Genomic DNA, 25,707 nt, shown 5'->3' on the forward strand with positions numbered 1-25,707 from the left:
GTATTGGAAGAGCTGGGAAACCAAATGAGTTGGTGAGGCAACACAGAGATGGTCGAGGCAGGGAGACATTACCACCCCAGGATGAGACACAGAACCAGATGCTGGGGTAATGGCTGGAGCCATGGTGAGGCACCATGGTTCTATCTGGCACCATGGAGGGTGGGACTCTTGGGTATCTATTGCTGTGGAGGAGATCTGGCCACTACCAGGATGAACAGCATGCTGTCCGAAGTAGAGAGAAAGGGAAACATACCTTGACATCCCCCATCCTCCCCCTCTAGTCTTCCACCAGCACCTTCCACTGGTGGGACTACCCCGATCCAGAGGGCAAGGGTTCGTCAGCATTACGGTGCCTTGAGAAACTGAGTGGGCAAGGGGCAGGGACCAGTCTAAGAGCAGACAGGCAGTAGACCAGCCCAATGTCTTGGGTTTGTTTCATCTGTTCCTCAGTTAGTAAACATTTAGGTTGTCCAGATTGACCCCCTATTATTGGACACGTGGTTTATTTTAACTTTTTCCTGTTATAACGCCCATAGAGAAGGATAAAATAACATAAATTAAAAACTGTTAAAAAGCAAATTCTGAAAAACAGACAGAATTTTTAGAAACCTAACAGGATTGTAAACTGCACCAATTGGGAGTGCAATTGGCAGTAATGACTACAGGTATTAGTTTTGGCCAACTTGGTTTGGGCCATATCATCAGTCACCAAAAGGGGCCAGTGGTAATTGTAGCCACCTCACTGTTGCCAGGAACTTCCCAAGCCACAAGCGTTCTTAGGGTGTTAGTCCTTCCCCTTTAAGTAGAGCTCACCTAGACCAACCAGCAACATAGCAAAACAAAGAGGCTTGCCTGCCTTCATTTCCATAAAGCCATAAAGCAGGAACTCTCAAAGTGTGGTCCCCAGAGGGCAGCATTAGCACCCTGGGAGCTCGTTAGAAATGAGAGTTTTTGCCCGCACAGACCCAGGAGGATGTCTTATGGACCCCGTTCCCTCTGCCTCTCAAAGTGCTCACGAGGATCCCCGCCCCTGTCACCCATACACCCTAGTCTTTATTCAATAATGAGCTGCAGCTCATCTGATCCAGACAGGAGCCTACTCCCAGGAGTTTACAGTCCAGAGAATAGGGGCATAGCTTCTCAAACTTTCCCTAGAACTGTTCCCACCAAGAGTACAGGGAGAAGGAACTGGTCTAGAGGGCTGACCATAAGCTACCAACAGAATTTGAAATTTTCTGCAGAGCAGAAATTGAGACACAGAAGTAGAGAAAAAACGTATGGACACCAAGGGGGGAAAGCGGCGGGGGGTGGGGGTGGGATGAACTGGGAGACTGGAATTGACATGTATACACTGATGTGTATAAAATGGAGGACTAATAAGAACCTGCTGTATAAAAAAATAAATTAAATTAAATTTAAAAAATAAATTTATATGAAATTGCAAAGAGCTAAAAATATCCAAAAACATCTTTTAAGAAAACAAGATAGAAGAACTTTCTCTGTTATTGCAAACCTAGAGTAATAAGAACAGCGGTTTTGGCAAAAGTAGATCAATGACACAGAATAGAGAGCTTAGTATCAGCACTAAGTATAAATGGATACTTGACTTTTTACACAAATATTACTGCAGATAAGTGTAAAAAACTCACAAAATTTAAATAAACTATGCAGGCATAATTGCTATCAATAGTTTTTTTAAAGTAAACAACAACAAAAAGATGAATGATAACTCTATTCAACAGCCCTCACGGAATTTCTGTCTTATTCCCTATCTTCTTCTGTTATAGCTACTGTCACGTGCTTATATCAGGTTTTTTTCCCTTCTTTACATTCATTTTCCTCTCTAAAAAAAAAAAAAGCCTTCTGTTTAATTCTAATAATTCATGCAAATTTTGCCTTTTCAAACACAATATTCTGAATTTATTTTAAATCAAAAATAATGAGCTTCTTCCACAAAAACTTTCAAATTGGGCCATACTTATTTTATAGCTTATCTTTACCTCCTAATTCATGGCCACTTACCCTCATCCAGAAGATGGGGCCCCAAGACCAGCTCACACCATGGGCAGCCCACGGGGCCTGGGGCAGCCCAAGGATGGCCATAGAGAAGGAGCAGTGAAATGGGCAGGCCCAGCAGCAGCAGAGCTAACATGGGAGAAACTGAACCTCTCCACAGCTCCTTCCTCCTGAAGCCTCTTCCACAGAATTATTGTCCAGAAAGACAGATCGCATTTGTGTGAAAAGAGGTGTCTATAGAATTGCCAGAGTTTTTTGACCCCGCCATGGTCTGGCCAGACTACAGAATAAATCCCATGCCCAGCCAGAGCTGGAGGAAGCCCTGCCGTAAGGTGGTGCTATGGCCACCAGGACTTAACACAATAATTGTCTGAATGTTTACCACATCACGTACTCCCTAACTTCACCACCTGGCAAAGCACCTACACTATTTGTGCCTTTAATTCTGTGTCTGAGGCCTTTCCCATACCAAGTCCTTCCCTTGAAATTGAATTAAATAACCACTATATACTGCCATCTGGTGGCCAATAGATGAAACCACACCTATGAAATTCTATCAGAGCCCAAATCAAGAGGATCCAGTTCCCTTTTGCAAAAGCTAATGGATCACAAGCTGCTGCTTATTGTGTAAAGCAGTGGACTCAGAAAACAACAAAACCTACAAGAGGTATTATATTAATATAATATGAAATATATAAATATTATATAATTAATATATAATCAGGAAGTATTAATAATGAAAACAATAACAACAGCATTAATAATAGCCACACTATACCACTTTCAACTTTTATGTCCATTTACTTATCTATAAAATACTGGCTCCCAACCTTTGTGCAGTGTTGGTGGGAATGTAAATTGGTGCAGCCACTATGGAAAACGGTATGGAAGATCCTCAAAAAATTAAAAATAGAGCTACCATATGACCCAGCAATTCCACTCCAGGGTGTATATCCAAAAAAGAAAATAAAACACTAATTCGAAAAGATCTATGCATCCCAGTGTTCACAGTGGCACTGTTTACAATAGCCAAGATATGGAAACAACCTAAGTGTCTATCAACAGAAGAATGGATAAAGAAGGTGTGATATACATAATGGAATATTATTCAGCCATAAAAAAGAATGAAATTTACATTTACTCATTTACAACAACATGGATGGATGTAGAGAGTATGATGCTTAGTGAAAGAAGTCAGAGAAAGACAAATACTGATATATAAATATGATATCATATGACATATCATATGACAAATGTGATATATATGATGTCATATATATGTGGAATCTAAAAAATAAAACAAATGAATATAGCAAAACAGAAACAGACTCACAGATACAGAAAACAAACTAGTGGTTACCAGTGGGGAGAAGGAAGGGGGGAGGGGCAAGACAATGGTATGGGATTAAAACTATTATGTATAAAATAGATAAGCAATGAGGATCTATTGTACAGCACAGGGAAATATAACCATTATTTTGTGATAACTTTAAATGGAGTACAATCTATAAAATATTGAATCACTATACTGTACACCTGAAGCTAATGTAATATTGCAAATCAACTACTCTTCAATTAAAAAAATAATAGGGAATTCCCTAGTGGTCCAGTGGTTGGGACTCAGCGCTTTCACTGCCGTGTCCCGGGTTCAATCCCTGGTCAGGGAACTAAGATCCCACAGGCCACGCAGTTCAGCCAAAATAATAATGATAATAATTACTGGTTTCCACCTTAAAAGATTATTGTAAAGTAATAATCTAAGATTCATTCAATTCAATTCATTCAATCTTAAATTTCATTTGAGAAATGAAATTTCTTAAAACAGTACTTGATGCATATTAAACACTCAAATGTTAACTCCTTGTAATCATTAATAAGTACTGGCAGGATGCCAAACATTACAGTAAATGCCATACATACTTTTATCTCATTTAAATTTCAAAACAATCCTGATAAGCAGGAACTGTTATTATTCCCATTTTGCAGATTAGACAGCTAAAGGTCACAGAGGCTAAGAAATTTGCCTAGAGGTCACAAAGCTAATAAATGGTGGAGGTAGAATTGGAACCCACAACTCTGGCCCTAAATTATTCATTTAACCGCTGTGCTGACTTGCTGGTGTGATAAATCTTCTCAGATGCTTATACATCCCGCCTCATGCACATACCCCAGCCCTGCCCCCCCCCCCACACACACACACACACTCCCCCAGCACATCCCAGTGAAGGAGGTCCAGCAGGTGTACCTCCTCCTCCCTCAGAGTCCCCCTGACCTGAGTCCTCGCCCCTCCCAGGGAAGTTGCTGTTGCACACACTCTCCCCATCTCAAGGCTCCAGGGCGTTGGTCAGCAGGACCCTATGGCAAAGAAGCCAAGGAGACATTTTCAAAGAGCTGCAGACCTAAGGGAATGAGATGAGAACTTGGGGCCTGAAGGAAGGAAACAGGAGGAGAAGCTCTGTGCATTCAGTCAGGATCATGGGTTGGGGTGACTGTGGACTTGGGACCCAAACGCAGCCCATCAGTATTGGGATGGGGTAGTTCACACACCACTGAGCAGAGCTCCCCACCTGCAAAACGGTGATATTGGTGCCTGCCTTGTCTCGGTGTTCAATGGTAACGGTGTGTGAGCCGAGTCAGAGAGAGGGTCATGAGGGGAGGAGCCTTCCTTCGCTGATTCACCATTTCAATTGTTAGATTTGGAAGAGAGCTTTGATGTCATGGACTCATTGGGCAGATAAAGAAACTGAGGAATCAGGAGGTTACACAGCTTTCCCACATCCACATGGTTGATGATGAAGCCACTGCTGGAAAGTGGATTTCTCACACCTGGCACAGACTTTGCCTGGCTGAGTTCACCAAAACACCAACCACCACCTGGCAATAATTAGTTTGGGGCGTAAAACCCCTCCTGATAATTAGACTGTCATGACAGTTGTTTTTCCCAAAGATCCACAGAACACAAGTTCTGTTGGTTGTTAATATTTTATGGGGAAAAAAAAAAGGCTCTGTGGTCAAATAATTTTGGAAACTACTGAGTTAAACAAGGTGAAATCGTTCTTTTTCATAACTATGAATGTGTTCATCTTTCATCTCTGCTGTTTCCAAACCTGTTTGACCAGGGAACCCTTTGGCAGGGGTTTGAACACACCTCTGCACAAATATTCCATCAAACCCAGTCCTAAGTGATGCTGATACACATATGGTAGCACATTGACTGTTGGGAGTGCATCAAATGAACTATTTGATGGTGCTGATAATAACCGTCTTCTTATAGTCTTTCCAGTTCTCCAAAATCACTGAAGTTCAACCTCTTTAGGAGAAAAGGGAACACACCAGAAAATTTTGTCCCAGAGAGTTTTCAAAGCCTTCCCAGAAAGGAGGATATGATTCTGCTGAGGAAAGAGATTGGGTAGTAGTCAAGAATTATCTTCTTGTCCTTTTTCCACTGTAGATTCAATACTGTCTATGGAGTTGGGCAGGCAGTCTTTAATTTCTTTTATAAAGCACCTGGTGGTCTCTTCAGTGTGTGGTAGTTATTTTTATCCAACCCTCTTGAGTCTAAGAGGTCAGTACCCAGAAGTGACTCACTACATATTTTTCAACTTTACCTGCTGGCCAGATTAAGGTGAAATCCTGGACTGTTTTCTAAACACTGGCAAGTTGGTTTTTCAAAACGGAGTTGAAATTTAAGTGTTTAATTTTATTATGTCTCTTCCAAACACTCCAACTTCTCTCAACTCCAACCACTTGCCAGAAGCTGCTCTGAAAGCTCATTCATTGACTAGAGCCCTTGAAGCAGGTTGTCCTTGACCCTTGGAATTACATAACTGTAATTCCCAAGCTGGGAAGAGGACCCACGGTTCCCCCCATCTCTCTCAGTTCGTGTCATGCACTTGGCTTTTGGTTTTGGACCACTGGGTGGAGTGAGATTTGATCATGGAAAAGGTAGACCTTCTACTGGAATAATTTATAAAAGCTCATACTCAGGCTTCCCTGGTGGCGCAGTGGTTGAGAGTCCGCCTGCTGATGCAGGGGACGCGGGTTCGTGCCCCGGTCCGGGAGGATCCCCCATGCCGCGGAGTGGCTGGGCCCGTGAGCCATGGCCGCTGAGCCTGCAAGTCCGGAGCCTGTGCTCCACAACGGGAGAGGCCACGACAGTAAGAGGCCCATGTACCGCAAAAAAAAAAAAAAAAAAAGTTCATACTCACCATTCATTCATTCACACCTGTCACTCACCAATCATTCCTTTACTTGAATAACAGGTGTGACGTGCTCCAGGCAAGCTGGATGCTGCCCTGGATTAGGCATTGCCTGCGAGGGGCTTGTGTTCAGTAAGGGAGGCCGACAGCTGATGAACAGCAATGCCCTAGACTGTGAGTCCCCTTCTGAGATGGGGCAGCCCAAGGACAGGAAGCATTTTTGCCTTCAGTGTTCTAGTGCCTGGGGCTGGATATTGAGGAAAGGTCTTTAGTACATACTCAGAATGACAGCTAAATCCAGAAAGGCCAGTGGGCTTTTGATGAGCTCCTTTCCTTTTCTCCATGTGCTTCCTTATAGGGAATAGCTTAGTAGCAATGGTTTCCTGTAGGTAATGGGTCCTAGCCCGGAGACAAGCGGAACAAGAACAGACATCAGATTAGTGGTTTTTTTTTTTTAAACTTCCCACTATTTTTTTTCCTTTTAACTTTTGGTTTTGACATCATATCGGACTTACTAAAAAGTTGCAAGAAAAGTACAAAGGACCCTCATAAAGTCACAGTCCCCAAACGTTAGCATTGGCTTTATTTTTCTCTCTTTCTCTACACATACACACACAATCTTTTGCCTGAATCATTTTAATAAGTTACAGGTACCATGCCCTTCTACTCCTAAATACTTTACTCTGAATTTCCTAAGAACGAGGGCATGCTTTTATATAACTCCAGGCCAATAATCAAGATCAGGACATTTACATTGGTTTAATACTACTACCTAATCTACAGACCTATTCAGATTTCACCAGTTGTGTCAATAATGACCTCTTAAAAAAGATCATGATTGCATTTGGTTGTCGTGTCTCGTCCATCTCCTTTAATCTGGAATAGTTCTTTAGTCTGTCTTTGTTTTTCATAAAATTACATCTCTTTAAAGAGTACAGACCAGTTGTTTTGCAGAATAGCCCATAATTTGGGTTTGACGTTGCCTCCTGCTTCAATCCAGATTATACTCCTTTGGTAGAAAAACCACAGAAGTGACTCCAAGTTCTCAGTGCATCACATCCAAGGCTGCCGACTAGTCTCGTTACTCACGACGTTAACCCTTGATTATTTGATTTAGGTGCTGTGAACCAGGTTTCTCCACCGTAAGGATACTGTTTTACCCCTAAGCGTGTGGTGGGGAGCTACTTTGAGACTAAATATCCCATTCTCCTCAAGTTTTCACCAGCTGGTCTCAGCATCTGTTGATGATTCTTGCTCACCTCAACTGTTCCTGTGATGGTTGTCAAATGGTGATTTCTCTAGTTCCATTATTCCTTGTATGTTTGTTAGCTGACTGTCTACTTGTAAGTCAGAGCTTTCCCCTTTTTAGATTTATATCCTAAGGATTCATAGACCCTTGTTTTATTCAATGGATTATAATCCTTTATGTTAGTATTTATTCTCATGTTCATGTTGTTCTGTATTTGGCCAGTAGAACCCCTGCCAGCTGGTCCTGTGTCCATTTGACCTGTCCCTGTCGTTCTTTAAGATCATCACAATCAGAGGCAGCCCTTTCCGGCTGGGTTGAGCCTTTTTCTATATTCCTTGACTTCCTGATGGATACTCAGTCAATTTCTCTGTCTGGTTGCAAAACTCCTGCCTCCCCCCAGTCTCCCCGTTTCTCCCCACCTTCATCACTAACTCCCTTGTGAAACCAGATTTTCCCGCAAGGGGACTTGACTAGTAACTGATGGGGCTTTAGCGTGCCCATCTTCAAACACAGGACTGTGTAATTTCGACATGGAACACAGGACAAGAGTCAACCTCCAACACAGGAGTCCAGGAGCAGGCAGGCGCCAGCAGTGGGTGGACACACCATCCTAACTGTGTTTGCTTTTCTCCTGTGCAAACCAGATGACGGTTGTGAAGGCTTTGCCTTTTGCTTCTCTGTTGCTCTTTTCCACTCCAAAGAGAAAGCAAATTCTGATTCTGCTCCATAATAAAGGGCCCCAGACAACTGAGTTCTCACCTTTAAGCCAGATGTTGTCAAAGTGAGGGGGGAGAGAAAGAGACAGACTGCCCGTTTTGAATTCGGTTTTACTTCAGAAGAGCATATATTTTTTTCCCCATGTCCGTGTGTCACGCTGGACCTGGAGTATTTCCTTTTTGCACCTGGAGATGGGAGACCTCCTCGCTAAAAGCAAGATGTGGTGTGGCAGGGACACATGAAAAGAGAAACAGATCAGGTTTGATGTTAGGAATCATCATAGAAACAAGACTCACTGTAGACACAGGCGGGCAGGGGTTGGGTGTAAATGCATTAGTCCCCACCCTTTTCGTCAGCGGTCACTCAACCTTGGACGTTGGAGCCTATCTCACTGAGAGAAGGAATGTCGCTGGGGAAGGAAAACACAGCGTGGTGAAAGAGGGCAGGACCTCTAACCAGGAAGAGGCTGCCTCCACTGGGCTGGGGAGAGAGAGGCACAGAGCGTGGCCCTGGGTACGGGACCAGGTCTGTAGGAACCCCAGAGGGTGCACCCTAAAGGGAGGCGGTGGGCGGGACTGTAAACTTGACTTGAAAGGGGAGAGTCATCAAAACACCTTTTATAACTACATGGCTTTGAAGAGAAATACAGATACTGTGGTTTTCCAGGGAAAGGGGTGGGTGGTGAAAGCCACAGATGACATGTCGGTTCTCCTAGAAACAGGGAAGCAGAGGCTCTGGAGTTGGGCTCTTAAATCACAGCAGTAATCTCACTTCTGGGCACGTTGCTTGTGTGGCCACAGCGCCAGCAGCAGAGGGTGGGGACAGCCAGCCAGCCTGGCGAGGGTGCCTCAGGGTCAGGATGACCTTGATCAGCCTCAGAGACGCTGGGAAAGCCAGGTGTCGCTCAAGACAAGCCTCTTTCGTTCTTTCTTCTTTCCAGAAGAAAACCTTCCCTACCTACGACTCTGGAACCCACCTGCCTGACATTTTTCAGTAATTCACATCTCACGATTGCTTCAATTACATCATTAAGACCTGTAGTCTGCCCCTCTCTCAAACACTCCAAAGCCCTTTTTTTCTTTTCTTTGACTTTTTTTCTTGCCTCCTATCCTCCTGACTTTTTAAAAACAGATTCCAAGATAAACAAAGGTACTGCAAGCATGGAAACGCCAGATTTTGAGGGCGCAAGTGGGGAGGGGAGGGGCTGATGGTGGGGAGGAAGCGCACAGGGGGCTCTTGAACCTGTTATCCAGCTGATATATAAATTATTTGCAGCAAATGGACATAAGTGGGGAGCAGAGGCTGGAAACAAAATCCTGGGCTTGGAAAATGGGGTAATTTCATTGAGAGTGCATTGAAAAAGGAAAAGGTTGTACACATATCGCTGGCTAAGCCACCAGTGATTTCTCTCTGTGGAATTCTTGTTGCACTTGGGGTGCACGTCTTTCAGTTGGCGCCGCAGTTGATAGAAATATACCATTTGGCCCTTATTCTGGAAACAAGTATTACTTGGTATTGTTAATGCTCTTGTTTGTATGTGTGTGTACGTCATGACAACTAGATTCTTTCTTTCTTAGGTGCAAAGCTTCCGTCTTTTTTTTTAAGCATGCTGTATCTAGACAAAGCTGAGTAATAAGTATATGCTTATTATGAATATTAACTCATATAATCTCCAACAATGCTATGTGGTAGATGCGTCATTATCCCCATTTAAAGATGAAATAGCTGAGGCCCAAAGTTACACGGCAGAGCTGGGACCTGACCCAAATAATCCAGGCAATCTCCCCATCTCAAATCTGTAATCACATCTGCAAAGACTTTCTTTCTTGATCACACGAGGTAACAGTCACAAGTTCCAGAGATTAGAATGTGGATGTTGGATATCTTTATGTATGTGTGTATGGGTGGGGGGGTGTAAATCTAGTTTCCTCTAACCAACCAACTAGTCTATACTTCTTAAGAGGCACCAGTAATTTTCTCTGTGGTTAAAGGCTTATGAAGTAGCATCCTGGGAAATTCATGCATGATTGAAAGGAAGGAGAGAGAACAGAGGAAGCAGTGACACAGCTGACGATGAGCGACCCCTCTCTCTCCCTAGTACATGCATCTCATGGAGACAAAGGGACTAGGGCTTTAGATTCTGTCACTGGCTTGTCTTCTTAAGGGTTGTAGCTGTTAGAGATGGAAGATGACTTAAAGTTTCTTCCATACTAATGTTTAGGATTTTCAGAAAAGACCAGAACAGTGTGGTCAGTTTTACATGAAGAGAAGGTTTTATTCAGAGGACAATCATGAGGGGAAAATGCAACTTGGGAGAGGCCAGGGGACAGAGGGCAGGTGGGAAATGAAAGAAGCAAAGACATGAGTCCATCTGCCACCAGCAAGCCCGAAGGGGCGTGTCCTTGAACTGCCAGAGAGTGGAGTCCATGGATCGTAGCCAGGATGGGACCCGTGGTGGGAAAAGCAAAACAGAAGCAGTTTAGTCCAAGTAAAGGTTGTGATGATCCCTCCAGCTCTAATCTCCTCAGGTCTGTAACATGGAATGTAGAGATCAGCTGCCGTATCCTGACATCTTTTAATGCTGAGTAGCTAATCCCCTGGCGCGGGAACCTCTCCACTCTCTTACACCATCTGCTGCTGCACGTGGGCTGCACCCCGGTTAAGCCCACGTCCCCTGTGGAAGGCAATGGAAGAGAAAACGCACAGGTCCTTTTCAGTCCCACCTTTCTCTCCCTAACATTCGTCAACCTGTTTTTTCCTCATTTGCAAAGTGGAGATGGCATAACTCCCAGGGCTGGGGAAAGGTCTGGCACAAGAGACAAGTGTAAATAAATGTTTGAGAACTCTGAATCTGTGATTTTAGATACGTGAAGGTATTCCGGGTAACCAGTGCCCTCCCTGAATCGCGTTATCCTTTTGCCAAAAATTGTAACTCTACTAACTTTGAGTGTATCTAGGAAAGAAAAAGCAAACTTAACTCCTATTAAAATGTCATTCAGCCTCCCCGGCCCAGTCCAGGCCGAGAGCGCCCGCCTGCTGCTTCCGCTCTCCGCGCAAGCGCCCGAAGCTCGGCCGGAGAGCGGCAGAGCCGCCGGCGGGGCCGGGAGAGGAGCGGGCGCCGCTGGCCGGGAAGGTGCTGGAGGCCACGGTCCGCGTGTTGAAGGTGCAGCTCCCCGCGTTATCTTAAGGAGCTCCCAGTCCCCGAGAGCATTACCAGGATCGCCCGGCTCACAGTTTCAGAATGGCTTTGATTATTGCCTTTCCTCCGTGTACTTGCACTACCTTGCGGTTCGTCCATTCCTCCCAAAGAAAAAGCAGCAGAAGGATAACTTGATTAATCTTAAAATACAAAAGGAAAATCCCAAAGTGGTGAATGAAATAACCATTGAAGATTTGTGTCTTACTGAAGCAGCTAATTGTAGGTGTTGGCGTTCTAAGACGTTTCCTGCCTGTGATGGTTCACACGATAAACACAACAAATTGGAGATAATGTGCATCCACTAATACTGAAGAAGTATAATAGTAATGAATTAGGATGGAATTCAATTCTGTGCTGTAAAATCTTATAACAGTATTTTTCCATTCTTTGTTTATAGAAGATCTTTCAAATGGTAGTCTTAAGTATCGCTACTGGTTGAATAATTATTTCTGCCAATTTATTTTACACTACTGTTTATATTTGACACTTTGTATATTCAGTCATTTATATAGAATTAAATCGTGCAACACTTTCACTCTGATTTCAAAGAATTAATGTATCTTCCTACAATAAAACGAACACTTTTTATTTTTAAAATAAAATAAAATAAAATGTCCTTCACTCTGTTCTCTCCTTTTTATGCCTTTTTTTCCAGATGATAACAAAAAGTAATCCAGATGGGGTGCAGGTGCTGTAAAATGCTACAAAGGTAACATTGAACAAAATGTCCCATCCGAATGGAGGAATTTGTGATTACTATGCAGGCACTTTAAACACCCTGCATGGGTTCAATGCATTCACCCAGCTTGGGGCATGACCACCATTGCCAGGAAATTAAGAGTTTGGAACCACTTTAATGTCATTTAAAAGAACACAAGGCCTGGATTTTTAAACATTTTTTGTGCAATGCTCAGAGTGTGTTGGGAACGCTGTCTTTCTCTGAGGCTGAATTTGGTTTGGATTGAATTTACATTTCTCCAGAGAGCTTCAATGCAAAGAAAAGTTTGAGTTTTTGAAGATGCCTGAAATGGCATCACTGAAAACACCCCAGTCACATATGTGCTTTTAATTTTGTCCAGATTCTATTTCATAAAAATTTGGGCAACATAAATATAATTCTGTATAAAATAAAGGGGAAAAATTAACTGATGATTTTGCTTCCTTGACAAAACTCTCTTTATTATGTTAGTTCTGTTCCGTATCTATATCTATCTATATATAGCTAGATATAGGTATATAGACACACACACACCTACATACATATATAAGTTTTATTCCACTATAATTATAATCTGATGTTAGGCTCTATTCAAAAAAATATTTATTGTAAGTATCTTTCCTGCTAGTCCAGACTTCATATTTTAATTACTACATAATATTCCATTGAGGGGTTGAACCATCAGTTCTGAACCAGTTATTTTCCTGTTGTTGGATATTTGTTTTATTTATTTACATTTTTTGTTTGTTTTTCAATTTCATGACCCACTTTGTTCTGTAACTTCTTCCTGCCCTTTTTTGAATCTCTTCTTAAGATCTATTTCCAGTTGGTAGAACATTTTTATACCAACTATATATATTTAATGAGGCACACATATAGACTTAAAAGAGTAATCATGGAAATTTATAGGAATTGTAGAAAACAGCAGAGCCTGTAGTAGATATATTAATAATGAAAGTTATTAATAAAGTTAATACTTAACCCGACTGGTCTCCCTTCTTCTCACCCCAGCTATCTCTTGGATCCAGTTCAAGTGCCCTCCCCTGGTTATGTCAACGAAGTAAACAGCTGCAAGTTAGATGAAGACGATGCCGTTAAGTTAAAAGGCAAACAGAGCCGCGAAGTGCTGGTACACAAGGATGACCCTCCGAGCGAGAGCTCCAAGAGGACCACGAGCAGGTACCAAACGGCTGCTCTACAGGAGCCCTGCGGGCCGCCCCAAGGACCGCTTCTCCCGGGGGACACGGCCGGGGGACCCTGCGCTGAGAAGACTGGCGGGGCCGTCAATGGCCTCGGCCCCGCTGCTGCCCTGCAGCTCGCTGGCGATCCCGGGTGCCCCCAGGGGGACAGGGGCTCCTGGGCCAGTGCCACAAACAAGGGTCACACGACTCGGCCCTTCCTTGGAGGAGGAAGTGCCAGGCAACCGGACTGCGTGCTGCTGGCTTCAGGAGAGACCCGTGTCATCGGAAACGGCGACTCCAGCGCGTCTTGCGCGGCAGGGCATCCCGCCTGGGAAATCCCAGACCACGTCCTCCAGATACCCGCCCCCGATTACCCTCAGCTGTGGGGCTCAGCCGACGACGACGACGCAGATCACGTTGATCGCGAAGAAAAGGACTGCCTTTTCAAGAGCCACACAGAGGAGGAGCCCGGGCAGGGCGCTCCCCCCGGGGCGGGGGAGCGTGGTTTGAATATGCCCTTCTCGGTGAAGAGAAGCTGGGATTCGTTAAACGAGGCCGTGGCAACTGAAGTTCTAAGTGTATACTTTAAAGAAGAGGATCCTGCACAGGACGTACCTGTGGTCGATTCGAGAAACGGGTGGGAGGAGACCCAGGGCTCCCCTGGAGATGCGAGTGGGGAGACGGCGGATGAGGACGCAGAGGTGGCCGAAGCCCTGGCCGCTTTAGAGGCAGCTACTGCGGGAGAAGATGTGGACGAGGCAGAGTAGGGGAGCGGCTTTGCGCCGGCAAGGAAGCCAGCGTTGCGCTGGGCGTATGGGGCTGGGTTTGCTCCTTAGACACAGAGCTGATGACTGCAGCGCAGATGGGTGCAGCCTTACCGGTGGTTGACACCCAGCAGCTGTTCTGATGGCTGTGAGCGCCTGGGCCACACCGCTTGTTAAACATGGAGAGTACCACCGTCTAGGTGGGCTAAAACTCGAGACACGAGAATAAAAGTCAGAGTGGGCCACAGTGCTCGTGTCCACAGCGCATGCAGACATTAAACAGCCTGCTCGGCACCCCGCATGACTCCCCCAGAACATCTGGTGCAGATGTCCCTGAGGATGCGCTGACGTCCCAGCGCTTAATCCCAAGGGCTTAAGGTTCACAGAACATTCTGTTTGACTCTAAATTCTCTATCTTGCTTTTGAGAGCCAAACGTTATACCCAACCCGAGAAAGGTAACTACCCCCACTTAAAGTGCCTAATGTATGGTTTACCTGCAGGGACAATCACCCAGGGAACTAATAACTAACCACTTGTTGGACCGGGGGGTGAAGCTCAGCAGCTTCCAGGGTGGAGCACGAGCCGCCCGTAAACACATGGTTAGTCATTAGCTGTGATATCAGGACACCTTGACCTTAATTTTTTTACATTATTACTTTTTAATCTCCTGTGGGATTGGGAAGTCTGGTCAAAATAATTATTTAAACTGCTTGTGTCAAATTCAGGTTTTCATGAGATTTGGAACAGCAAAGAGATAGATGGAGTGTTTTGTGCCATGTTAATGTCTGATTGTGATTAAAATATAGCAACATATGTGTCTGTGTGTCTTAACTCAAAAGTGCTTCTAATTTTCCCAGACTGAGCATTAGTGACCCTTGATGTTTCTTTCCATTTAAACAGCTAGACTATTAAATTACAGATGAAGAGGAGACTAGGTTGGTTTGCCAAGAATGGCTTTGACTCTCTGTCCCTGTAGTTCAAACTCTTGACACCATGATTACCTGTGCGGATCTGACCTTTAGGATGAATAGCCCTCTCTGGGTTTCAGCCTTCTAATTTATAAACAAGGACGGCTATTTAGACATGGCTTGATGGAGAATTTAGAGGATGGTCAAGAGTATTTAGAAAAATACCAACATGGAGGGTGCTTTATTATGGTGTTTCATAACACAGGCTCTGAAATCTGACCTTGGTTGGATTTCCAGCTTTGCATGTGACCTTGGGCAAGGAATGTATCCTTCTATTTGCCCATTAATTAAGTGAGAATAATAATATGTATTTCTAGAGATTGTCATAATGTCATCGCTCCATTTTGGTAATTATTTAACATAAACATGATTTCTGAGCCTAACAGACAGACATTTCCCTGGGTTTGCTTGATGGCAAGCCACCTCTACATACAAGGTCACTCAGAGGTTTTAAAGGCTAAACTGTTGGCATCGCTAATTGCATTGTTGGTTTACTGTTCTGTTTAGTACACCAGATGCTTAATATTTCAAAGTGGTTCCTTCAACAATTTCCTAAGTGTACCTGTTGGGATAAGGTCCAGCTGCATGTGATAAATGTCTTATAAAAATAGAGATTTATTTACCTTTTATGTAAAAGAAGTCTGGAGGTAGCAGTCCAGGCTGGTAGAGGATGCCATGGTATCAGCGACTTACGTTCCTTCTATCATTTGGCTTCCGTCTCAAGGTTACTGCGTGGTCCACAATGGCTGCTGGAGCTCCAGTCACTCATTCGCTTTCCATGCAGGAAAAAGAATAACAGGTCAGAAGATCTCACTCCCTCTCTATTAAGGACCTTCTAGAAGTGTAATTCAACCTTTCCACTTGTTTCTCATTGGTCAACATCTGGTTACTTGGTCACATCCAGCTGCCAGAAAGGCTAGGAAGACTTACCTTTCTAGCTATGAGCATGGCTTTCCCAACTAAATTCAGGATTCAGTTACGGAGAAGGGGGAGAATGGACGTTGAGTTATGAGATGGTCTGCTTACAATCTGCCACACCAGGTCCTCAAAACACAAAAGCCCGGGATAGAGCTGATTTGAAAGAGATTGAAAGATATTTACAGTTAGTGTGACACAGGAGGAGTCTGGACCTTTGGTCCAAGGAGGACTGGACAGCTACAGCCTTCCCAGCTTCCCATGGGTATCTCCAAAACAGAAGGATGAAAGAAGAAAAATCGGACAAGGAAAGGGGAAAGTGAGGTATTCCTGCAGACAAGTCTCTTTCCCTGGCACAGAAACACACTTCTGCATTTACATGTTTACCTAATTTTACATTTTAGGACGGCTACAGAGAGTTCACCATGATTAAAAACTCTCGACTTTTAAAGATTCTTTATATATATTTAGAAAATTCTTTATATAAAGAATATAAAGATTCTTTATATGTGAATAACTGCTTCAAAAAGGTTAACAGAATTTCATGTGTTTTGTTAAAAGCAGCCCTGGCCCCAATATCCAGGCTCCACTAAAGGACATCAGGGCAAATGTCAGAATCTTTAGGTTGAGAAGAAATTCCAGATTTTAGCTTTTTCCCCACAGCTTGTCTAGCAGCTGAGAATCCTGCTCTGTGCAATGTCTTCTTTCTGCAACCTGGTCCCACCCCTTATCAAAAGTGGTGCTGCTGGTAGTGCTGCTTTTCAAACATTCTGGACAGTCTGACAGCATAGATGCACTCTGAATGTAAGGCACTGGCTGTGATTAGAAGTGGACATCACAATCCAGAAAGGAGGAGATATATGTATACGTATAGCTGATTCATTTTGCTGTACCATGTAAACTAACACAATATTGTACACCAACTATACTCCAATTAAATAGATATATAGAGAGAGAGATAGATAGATAGATATTAAGAAGTGGACATCACAGTCTCCTTGATCTTAGCAAACTGCATTGCATGGCTATTTACCATGTTAAATCTTGATTTTGATATAAGATTATTTCTATATCACATGTAGTTTTCTTGAGCTAGGAAGTTACATTTCACTTTTTACTGATAGTTGAACTATCATATAAATATGACATTAGACGTTTTTCCCTGGTTTCCAAGGCACATGGTAGCATATTGTTATAACTGTCAAAGCAGATCTGCAAGGGATTAAAGAGGCTTTCAGGTTCTTAGCACACACCCATTTGTCCATGTTCAGTAACTTTTAGCCAGTCACCATTTTCCTCTTTCTGTCTTCCTCTGCCCTGACCCTAAGGGCAAGATTACCTCTTCTCTTCTTCTTTTTTTCTTTAAATTGAGGTGTAGTTGATGTACAGTATTATATAAGTTTCATTTGTACAGCATAGTGATTTTTAAAGGTTATACTCCATTTGTAGTTATTATAAGATATTGGCTGTATTCCCTGTGTTGTGCATTACCTCCTTGTAGCTTATTTATTTCATACGTAGTAGTCTGTATCTCTTGATCCCCAAGGCCTACCTTGCCCGCCTGTCCCCCACCCATTCTCATCTTAACTCTTCATCAGCATCTCCCAGCAGGAGGCCTTAGGAAGACGGAAGGAAGCACCAGATGCAAGTACATGAGTACAGATCTGACTTCCTTAGTTTTGTCCTCTGTGTGCAGTCACAGGAATGTGGCCTCTGCTCTTGAACTTGGACTTTATTCTTCATCAAGGGGACTCCTATTTGTACAATGAGTCTTTCGATGAAAATGTGGAAATTCTTGCTTTCTGTTTATTTTTTCTTCTAGAGTAAACCTCATTCCTTTTAAAACGTGCTATTTTAGAGCTGGTGATAATTAAACAGAGACAAGCTGACATTTATTTTTCACGGTAAACGCTTTCTCTGTTAACTTACAGAAATAAGTTGCTCATTTATTTATGTACTAAATTTATAAGTTCCTCCAATGTATTAGGTTATAGTAGACGTATAACAGGCTGACTTTTGAAGCACTCTCAGCCACTCTAAGAAACAACATGCTGGGCAAATCTATTAAATATGCTTGGAGTTGACCATTAGCAATTTTTTTTTCAACTAAAGTGATTATAATAAACAAGCACCTTTTGCCTAGATCTAGGATGGTGTGCGGCACAGGTGAGACTCAGTACATTATTTGTTGAATGAAAGACTAAAAGCTTTTCACATGTAGTGGAGGAGACATCATGCAGCTGGTTAAGATTCCGAATGCTAACTGTGAGATTGGAATATGTTGTGATAAACGTATAAATGCAGGGCTGTGGAAGCACAGTCTAGATGAATACGAGAGAAAAGAAATTACATGTATTAGTCACGCGTTTCACTCCGGCGGCCCTGCTCCATTTGAATAAGGAGGCTGCCTGGTGGTCTGTGGTAAGATGGGCACAGAGTGGAATTGAGTAGCCTGTGGAGGTTTGGTCTCCATCACGAGGTCATGTTACCCCAAGGAGCTTACTCCCAAACTGAGACAACAACCTTAAGAAAACCAGTGTTTGGGGCCAAGCAGTGGGAAACTTGGCTCACCACATTTTTCAGTCATCTTGAACTCAATCTTTCAAATCCTGGAGGGGAAAGAAGGAAAGGGTGTGTATTTGTGACATGAGACTCAGATGTCACTTTTCTCTTGGCGCCTCATGGTAGAAAAATACATGGGGGTTGGCTCCACGATTAACCCCTGCAGCCATGCGTGGCAGCCTCCAGGTCTTCGGAGATTCTGACCACACAGCATGGGCCGGGCACTCACACTCGTGCCCCTCTTCAACCCTAATCAACCTGGGGTGGAATCAGCCTGTGCCTCTTGTATGACCTTGGGTTTAAGTTTCTTAACTTTCCTGAGCCTGAGTTTCCTCAACTGTAAAATGGGGATCCTTCCTACATCCCAAGTGGAAGGCAGACATTCTCAAATTTCAGGGTGCTTGTTTTATAAAAGCAGGTTTCTGGGTCTCAGCTCTTAGAGGCTTGGATTCAGCAGGTCTTGGGTGGGGCCCCAGCATTTGCATAGTTGTTGTGGGTGTTTCTCCAGCCACAGTTGGAGAAACTCTGAGACTAGAGCAGGACTTGCCACACCTTTCTGATCTTGCACCAGTTATCAGTAACAAATGTCACACTCCTACCCCTAATAGAAGTATGTTTACAAATAAATGTACCGGTCCTCTTGTACTATGTCATATACTTTGTAGAGCAGTATTAACATAACAGATATCAATCCGGGTTTTAATATTTTCTTCCCATACCCCTGGGTTATGTGAAACCTACTTTGAAAACCACCGATTTAGAAGCTCAGATGAACTATCTATAAAAGCACTCTAAATAGACAAAACCAGACTAAGATTTTCGACAAGATACATGGCCTATATATGCATGTGAGCCATACACTTAGAATACAAGCAAACGTGAAAATACCTCCCCAATACCACTCATCGCTACCGTTCACCCTCATCTCACACTTTGAGCTTGATTTTTTACGAGACTTCTGTATTTTCGGCTTTTAAGCATTTTGGAATAGTTAATACAAAACAAGGGTAAACTATGACCCAGAGAGCAGAAGGTAGACAAAGAATTTTACTCATTTCCCTTATCAAATCTACACATTCCCAATTCACATAAGTGAGACAGTTGGAGGACAGGCTGATTAGAATATTTGTTTAGTGGGGCTCTTGCTGTTTTGAAAACAAAGCCATAAAGTTTTCTCTTGACATCCGTTACCAACCTTAGAAGAAAATCCCACAAAAATAATTTCATTTCCAGGTTCTACTCATCCTTTTTCATTCTCCAAAGTAGCTCCAAAGCTATCAAGATTGGTACATATCAACTTCGGTCCTCGTATAAACAAGGGAAGATTTTTACAGGCCAAGGAGAGTTGCTGGTCTCTTCTCATGAACTAATGTGCTCTCCCTGTCTTAAATGTTCATGCCTAGAACAGAATCAAAAGTTTTGAATTACCCATTTATGAAGCCATGTGATCGTAGGCTCTAAGATTTTCATGATGTCAGCCATTGTCCAGGAGACAAACCAAGAACTGTACAGTATTTAAATTAAAAGTTCATAGAGATGGACTTCCCTGGTGGCTCAGTGGTTAAGAATCCACCTGCCAATGCAGGGGACACGGGTTCGAGCCCTGGTCTGGGAAGATCCCACATGCTATGGAGCAATTAAGTCCGTGCACCACAACTACTGAGCCTGCGTTCTAGAGCCCGTGAGCCACAACTACTGAAGCCCACACCCCTAGAGCCCATTCTCTGCAACAAGAGAAGCCACCACAATGAGAAGCCCGCACACCGCAACGAAGAGTAGCCCCCGCTCGCCACAGCTAGAGAAAGCCCACATGCAGCAACGAAGACCCAATGCAGCCAGAAATAAATTAAATAAATTAATTTTAAAAAAAGAAATAGACTAAAATTATTTTTTAAAATTTATAGAGAAAAATTTTATAACAAGAAAAACATATCTGCAGACACTTTCAAAATAATTTGCCAAACAATACAGTTATTGATATAGAAATTTTATTCAGTAATAACTAGTGAGAGACAGCAAGTTACTTTTTTTTGTTGTTTTTTTGGGGGTTTTTTTTGCGGTACGCGGGCCTCTCACTGTTGTGGCCTCTCCTATTGCGGAGCACAGGCTCCGGACACACAGGCTCAGCGGCCATGGCTCACGGGCCCAGCCGCTCCGCGGCATGTGGGATCTTCCCGGACCGGGGCACCAACCCACATCCCCTGCATCGGCAGGCGGACTCTCAACCACTGCGCCACCAGGGAAGCCCTGTTTTTGTTTTTTTTTTATAGGTGCAAATATAGCTTAACTTTTTTTAAAACTACCATTTGTTAAGCATTTAGTACAGTTTCAGTTCTGCATAAGCATCATCTTCCTTAAGTCCCCCATGACCCTATAAGTTGTAGGTATGATTATCCCTATTTCACAGATGAGGAAATGGAGGCTCAAAAAGCTATCTAATTCATCCATGGGCACACAGACAGTCAGTGGCAGAATCTCAACTGAACTCAGTTTGAACAACAAGCTTCCTTTTAAGGAATAGGTAATACAGCCTCTCTGTGGAGACAGCCATGTTGCCATCAGAAAAAAGGAAGGGCTGAATCAAAATGTGGAATTTCTAAGAAAAAAAGCCTTTGGTCTCCATTATTGCAGGGAATTCAGCAATCACAACAATCAAGTGAATTCTGAGATCTGAAAGTTGGGGGAACTTTAAACCAAGGTGGTGGAGCTAAGAACAATCCAGGGCTTCCCTGGTGGTGCAGTGGTTGAGAGTCCGCCTGCCGATGCAGGGGACACGGGTTCGTGCCCCGGGCCGGGAGGATCCCACATGCCGCGGAGCGGCTGGGCCCGTGAGCCATGGCCGCTGAGCCTGCGCTCCGCAATGGGAGAGGCCACAGCAGTGAGAGGCCCGCGTACCGCCAAAAAAAAAGAAATCCAATATTGGAAAAGTAAACTTACATGTATTGTCAATTGGGAAAGAAAGGTTTTTGGTTTTTGTTTTGTTTTTTTCTTTTTCTGGTTCTGAGGAAGATTTTCATAAAGAATTGAAACGTTAGTCAAGGCCTTATCTGTAAAATCTCTGAGATGGTCTCCGACCAATGATATTTGCGTTTTTACAATGATCACATGAACGGCCAGTGCAAAGGATCTTGAAATTCCTTTCCTCAGTATTGTCACCTGTAAAATGGAAGTGGTGGCTATGCCTCCCCCGAGCTGTAATGCAACTTACAGGAGATACAGAATATAAAGTGCTTAGCGCATACCCAGCACCGGGTAAATAATAAACGTTAGATGTGATCCTATCACCCAGTGAAGGTCATCTCACACTGGACCATTTTTTTATGAGTAGCATTGACACTTCCTTTTAATAACTAAATGTTGATTTCTATGACCACCAAAGCTTTCTGCACCACTTCTAATCGTGTTGAATTATTTCTAAACTAGGTAAGTCCTTTTCTACCCACATTATTAACAATCATCTCAAGGTAAACATGCATCTTGGGGCACTTCAAATTTAATATTTTGTATTTTCATCATTATTATTTTTGTATTCTCATTATTATTATTATTATTTTTGTATTCTCATCGTTATTATTTATTTTCCTCATTTAACCATTGGAGGATACACAGTAATTTATGCCTAGTCACAATTCTGTCATGCTATGTCTGAAATGAATATTTGAGGCATTAAAACTAACCTATTTCTTTAATCATCCCTTGCCACAAATACATTTTTATTAAATAAAATGCATTTTTAATGCAAGATAGAAATCTTGGGTTTGGTAGGGTTGGTTAGTTATTTCAGAGGAATTGTTTTGTTAGGTGTTTTTTTTATTTGGCCAACATGAAGATATTCATCCATAATCAAACCCAGAAATTTTGTAATTTAGGTTTCATGTTATGATTCCAAGAGCATTTTCTCTATCATTTCTCAGTTAGAATGACTTGCAAATAAAAAGAAGTCAAGTTCTTTTTAAGACTATACCACATTCATGTCTTATCCTAAGAGTGATAAGATAAAATGAGAGCCTGTACCTGCAGAGAAAGAACACACCCCTTGTCTTGTAGATCCGGCTCCATTTAACATTGGAGCAATGAGATCATCCTCTCACTTAAGGTATTTGACCTGGTTCCAGAAGAATCTCAGGCCCAGACAGAATCTTAGAAGTTGCCTCTTCTACCTGATCCCTCCTACTCTCCAATCGCCCCCATCCCCACACTGGATCCATCTTCAATGTGAAGCAATTTTAATGTGGCAAAAACATCAAGAACCCACACTCAAATGGCCAAATACTCATCACTCTATCATTTATTTCACTGAAGAGGGGCTGAGTTTGGCAACTCCAAGGCAGCTCATTGAGTCAGCGCTGGCTGTGTCCGGCCCCATGCTACATGCACTACCTGCCCACGCTCTTATAATCCTGACGGCCTCCCTAAAAGGCACGTATTATCTTCAGTCTAGTCTATTATCTTCAGTTAGCAGATTGGGATCTGAAAACATTAAGGTCACAGATGGCCAGTCATCTGAATGCCAAAGTTGTGCTCTGACAGGAGCTACAGTCTCAAGCCCTATGGCAAATCGAGGAAAGACGATGGAATGGAGGTTATCCTAAGGCAACGAAGTCCGGAGAGGGATTGCAAGAGCATTTCAGAGCAGATGCCACACCAGGGCCGGGGCCCCTGGCAGTGGATCTGAGGCAGCGCTGGGCAGCCTCAGCTGTAGGGCTGGATGTCTGATACTCCTTGTGTATCTACTTTTCTGAGAGTAATTGCACCGACTGTGGGGTTTTGTGATTGTTGTCAGAAGTGATAGAAACTCAACCCAAAGGCGGTAAGACAAAAGAGGGATGTCCTTGGAATGTTCATAAAGCTCGGAAGGGCAGCTGGGCCTCAGGGTCAAATGAATCTAGGCCTTGACAACAAACCAGGACTGCCTCTCTTCCCTCTGCATGTTCCCTTCCTTTCTTCAGACCAGCTTCCTCGGCATGGCCTTGGTCACATCCAGCTGCAGTCAGGGCAGCGGGGCGCTTGGCTGGGTTCTAAGAGGGAGAAGAGTTCTCCAAAGGAGGGGGCATCATCCCAGAAGGGAGAGGCACTGGGCTGATGGAGTTTCAGCTGCCCCCTGCACACACTACCTCTTCATCCTCAACTCTTTTTTCTATCTCTGTGCTTCTGCCTCCCCAAAATTTGGACTCTCCTCTACTCTGTGGTTCTTCCACGAGGCTTCTGAACTCTTACTGTGGTTCAGCAAAAGGTGTCCTGGCTCAGCTCCACACTTGGACAGAGCTGTGTGTGCTCGGCCTCTTCACAAGCCACCTTGATCAGCTGTGGTGGGACAGATACACACAGACCCTTTACCAAGCTACCAAGCTTGGCTGCTGACGATGACAGTGCACTCCATCAGGGTTGCCATGGAGACCACGGCAGGCACCATGACTTTGCCTGCATTTTCCTAGTCCTTAAAAGTCCTGAGAGATAGGTCATTTTACAGCTGAGGAAATTGCATCTCAGAAGGTAAGGTAAGGGACTTCCCTGGTGGTCCAGTGGCCTAAGACTCCGCGCTCCCAATGCAGGCGGCCCGGGGTTCGATCCCAGGTCAGGGAACTAGATCCCCACATGCCGCAACTAAGAGTGTGCATTCTGCAACTAAAGATCCCGCATGCTGCAACAAAGATCCTGAAAGCCTCAACTAAGACCCAGTGCAGCCAAATAAATTTTTTTTAAAAAGAGGGTAACATAATTTCCCCAACATTGCACAGGCAGTGAGTGTCAGAGCCATGACTCAGAGCCAACAGCAAAGGCGGGGGCCACTGCTCTGAGACCGCACTGCTTCTCACAGCCACACCACTTCCATGGCAGGATTCAGGGCATGGAGGTCTCCTCCAAATTAGAACTCAGTTATTTCTACCAGCATCCACACGTGCAGGGAAATAAGTTCCCAGGTGAGAAACTGGGATTTCCTATGAGAAAGACAATAGAGACCAGCTAGTAGGGTCAGAAAATGAGTTAGGAAAAATCCACACTTCAATTTTTACTCCCATAAAATAGCTGATGATAATCTTTCATTTTTAAAGGTAGACTTTTGTTTGTTTATTCATTCATCGTGAAATCATGCCTACGTACTTTCTGAGCGCCCGGCCCTGAAAGACACACCACCACCAATAAATGGCCCAGGAGCTAAGCTTCCTGCACTTCTCGCATTCGGCCGGCAGAGGGGGCAAGTGCCAGCTCTGTGCGAGGCGGACAACCGCCCGCCTGGGCAGCAGCTGAAGCGGGTGGGCAGCGACACCAGCTGGGCGGCCACAGAATGCCGGGGACAGAGTCCCAGGTGCCCCTTCGGGTGTTTGGAGCTACCATGAGGGATCTCCAGGAAGATCTGAGAACAGTCCTGAAGAATGGTCCTGGGAGGATGAGGAATGAACAAAGGAAGCCCTGGATAGAACCTGCCCTGCAGACAAAAGGGTTCAGAGGATTTAAGAACTGGTAAGGACCTCGGGTGAAAAATGGAGTCTCCTTTGACCACAGCCAAGCCCTGAATGGTGGGACCCCACTTCCAAAGCACCAACATCCTGCTGTCCTCAGTGGGAGGGAAGGAAGTGTTCCTCCACACTTCCATTATATCAGATCATCAGGGTGGAGGAAAGCTTGATATCTGGATTTGAAAAGGAAGTGCAGGAGCATACAAGGCCATGGACTGTCAATCCCCTTGACAAGTTCATCCTGGACCTGCCGGTGGAAAGCTGAATCCTAGGGAGGATCTTAGAGAGGATATCAAAAGGCTGATTGAGGGCTTCCCTAGGGCTTCCCTGGTAGCGCAGTGGTTGAGAGTCCGCCTGCCGATGCAGGGGACACGGGTTCGTGCCCCGGTCCGGGAAGATCCCACATGCCACGGAGTGGCTGGGCCCGTGAGCCGTGGCCGCTGAGACTGCGCGTAACAGTGAAAGGCCCGCGTACCGCAAAAAAAAAAAAAAAAAAAAAAAAAGGCTGATTGATTAAGAACAAAACCTGTAACCCCAAATGACCCCTTTCTACTATAAAATGAGATTTGGGGGAATTCCTAACATCCTCCCTGGTGCATATATTCTGGGTTTCCTGGTTTTCAAGAGCTGAAAATTGTAAAATCAGCTTTTCCACTTCCTTAGCATAAGCTGTTATTGATCATCTTGTTTTCAAGGCAAACACACACACACACACACACACACACACACACACACACACATAGAGGAAAATTCAAACTCA

At 43.9% G+C, this 25,707-nt stretch overlaps 2 protein-coding genes and 1 pseudogene across 5 annotated transcripts in view; 2 read left to right on the plus strand and 1 right to left on the minus strand.

Moving 5' to 3' along the window:
- LOC137223003 (CDGSH iron-sulfur domain-containing protein 2 pseudogene) overlaps window positions 1-11,992 on the plus strand; it is an 84,050-nt pseudogene extending 72,058 nt beyond the window's left edge.
- The window catches only part of C4H4orf19 (chromosome 4 C4orf19 homolog), an 86,995-nt gene extending 72,138 nt beyond the window's left edge, over window positions 1-14,857 (plus strand). For all 4 annotated transcript variants that reach the window (XM_067735697.1, XM_067735698.1, XM_067735695.1 and 1 more), the window contains 2 exons: window positions 12,036-12,089; window positions 13,110-14,857. In XM_067735697.1, the coding sequence (XP_067591798.1) occupies window positions 12,058-12,089; window positions 13,110-14,046 (969 nt within the window). In that variant the 5' untranslated portion in view covers window positions 12,036-12,057 and the 3' untranslated portion in view covers window positions 14,047-14,857. The remainder of the gene's footprint in view (window positions 1-12,035; window positions 12,090-13,109) is intronic.
- Window positions 14,858-19,149: 4,292 nt separating this feature from the next.
- The window catches only part of RELL1 (RELT like 1), a 72,996-nt gene continuing 66,438 nt past the window's right edge, over window positions 19,150-25,707 (minus strand). The window contains exon 7 of the mRNA XM_067735700.1: window positions 19,150-19,888. The gene's annotated coding sequence lies outside the window, so the exon portion shown is untranslated. The remainder of the gene's footprint in view (window positions 19,889-25,707) is intronic.

This window comes from Pseudorca crassidens, chromosome 4 (genome assembly GCF_039906515.1).
Source record: "Pseudorca crassidens isolate mPseCra1 chromosome 4, mPseCra1.hap1, whole genome shotgun sequence".
Classification (NCBI taxonomy): domain Eukaryota; kingdom Metazoa; phylum Chordata; class Mammalia; order Artiodactyla; family Delphinidae; genus Pseudorca; species Pseudorca crassidens.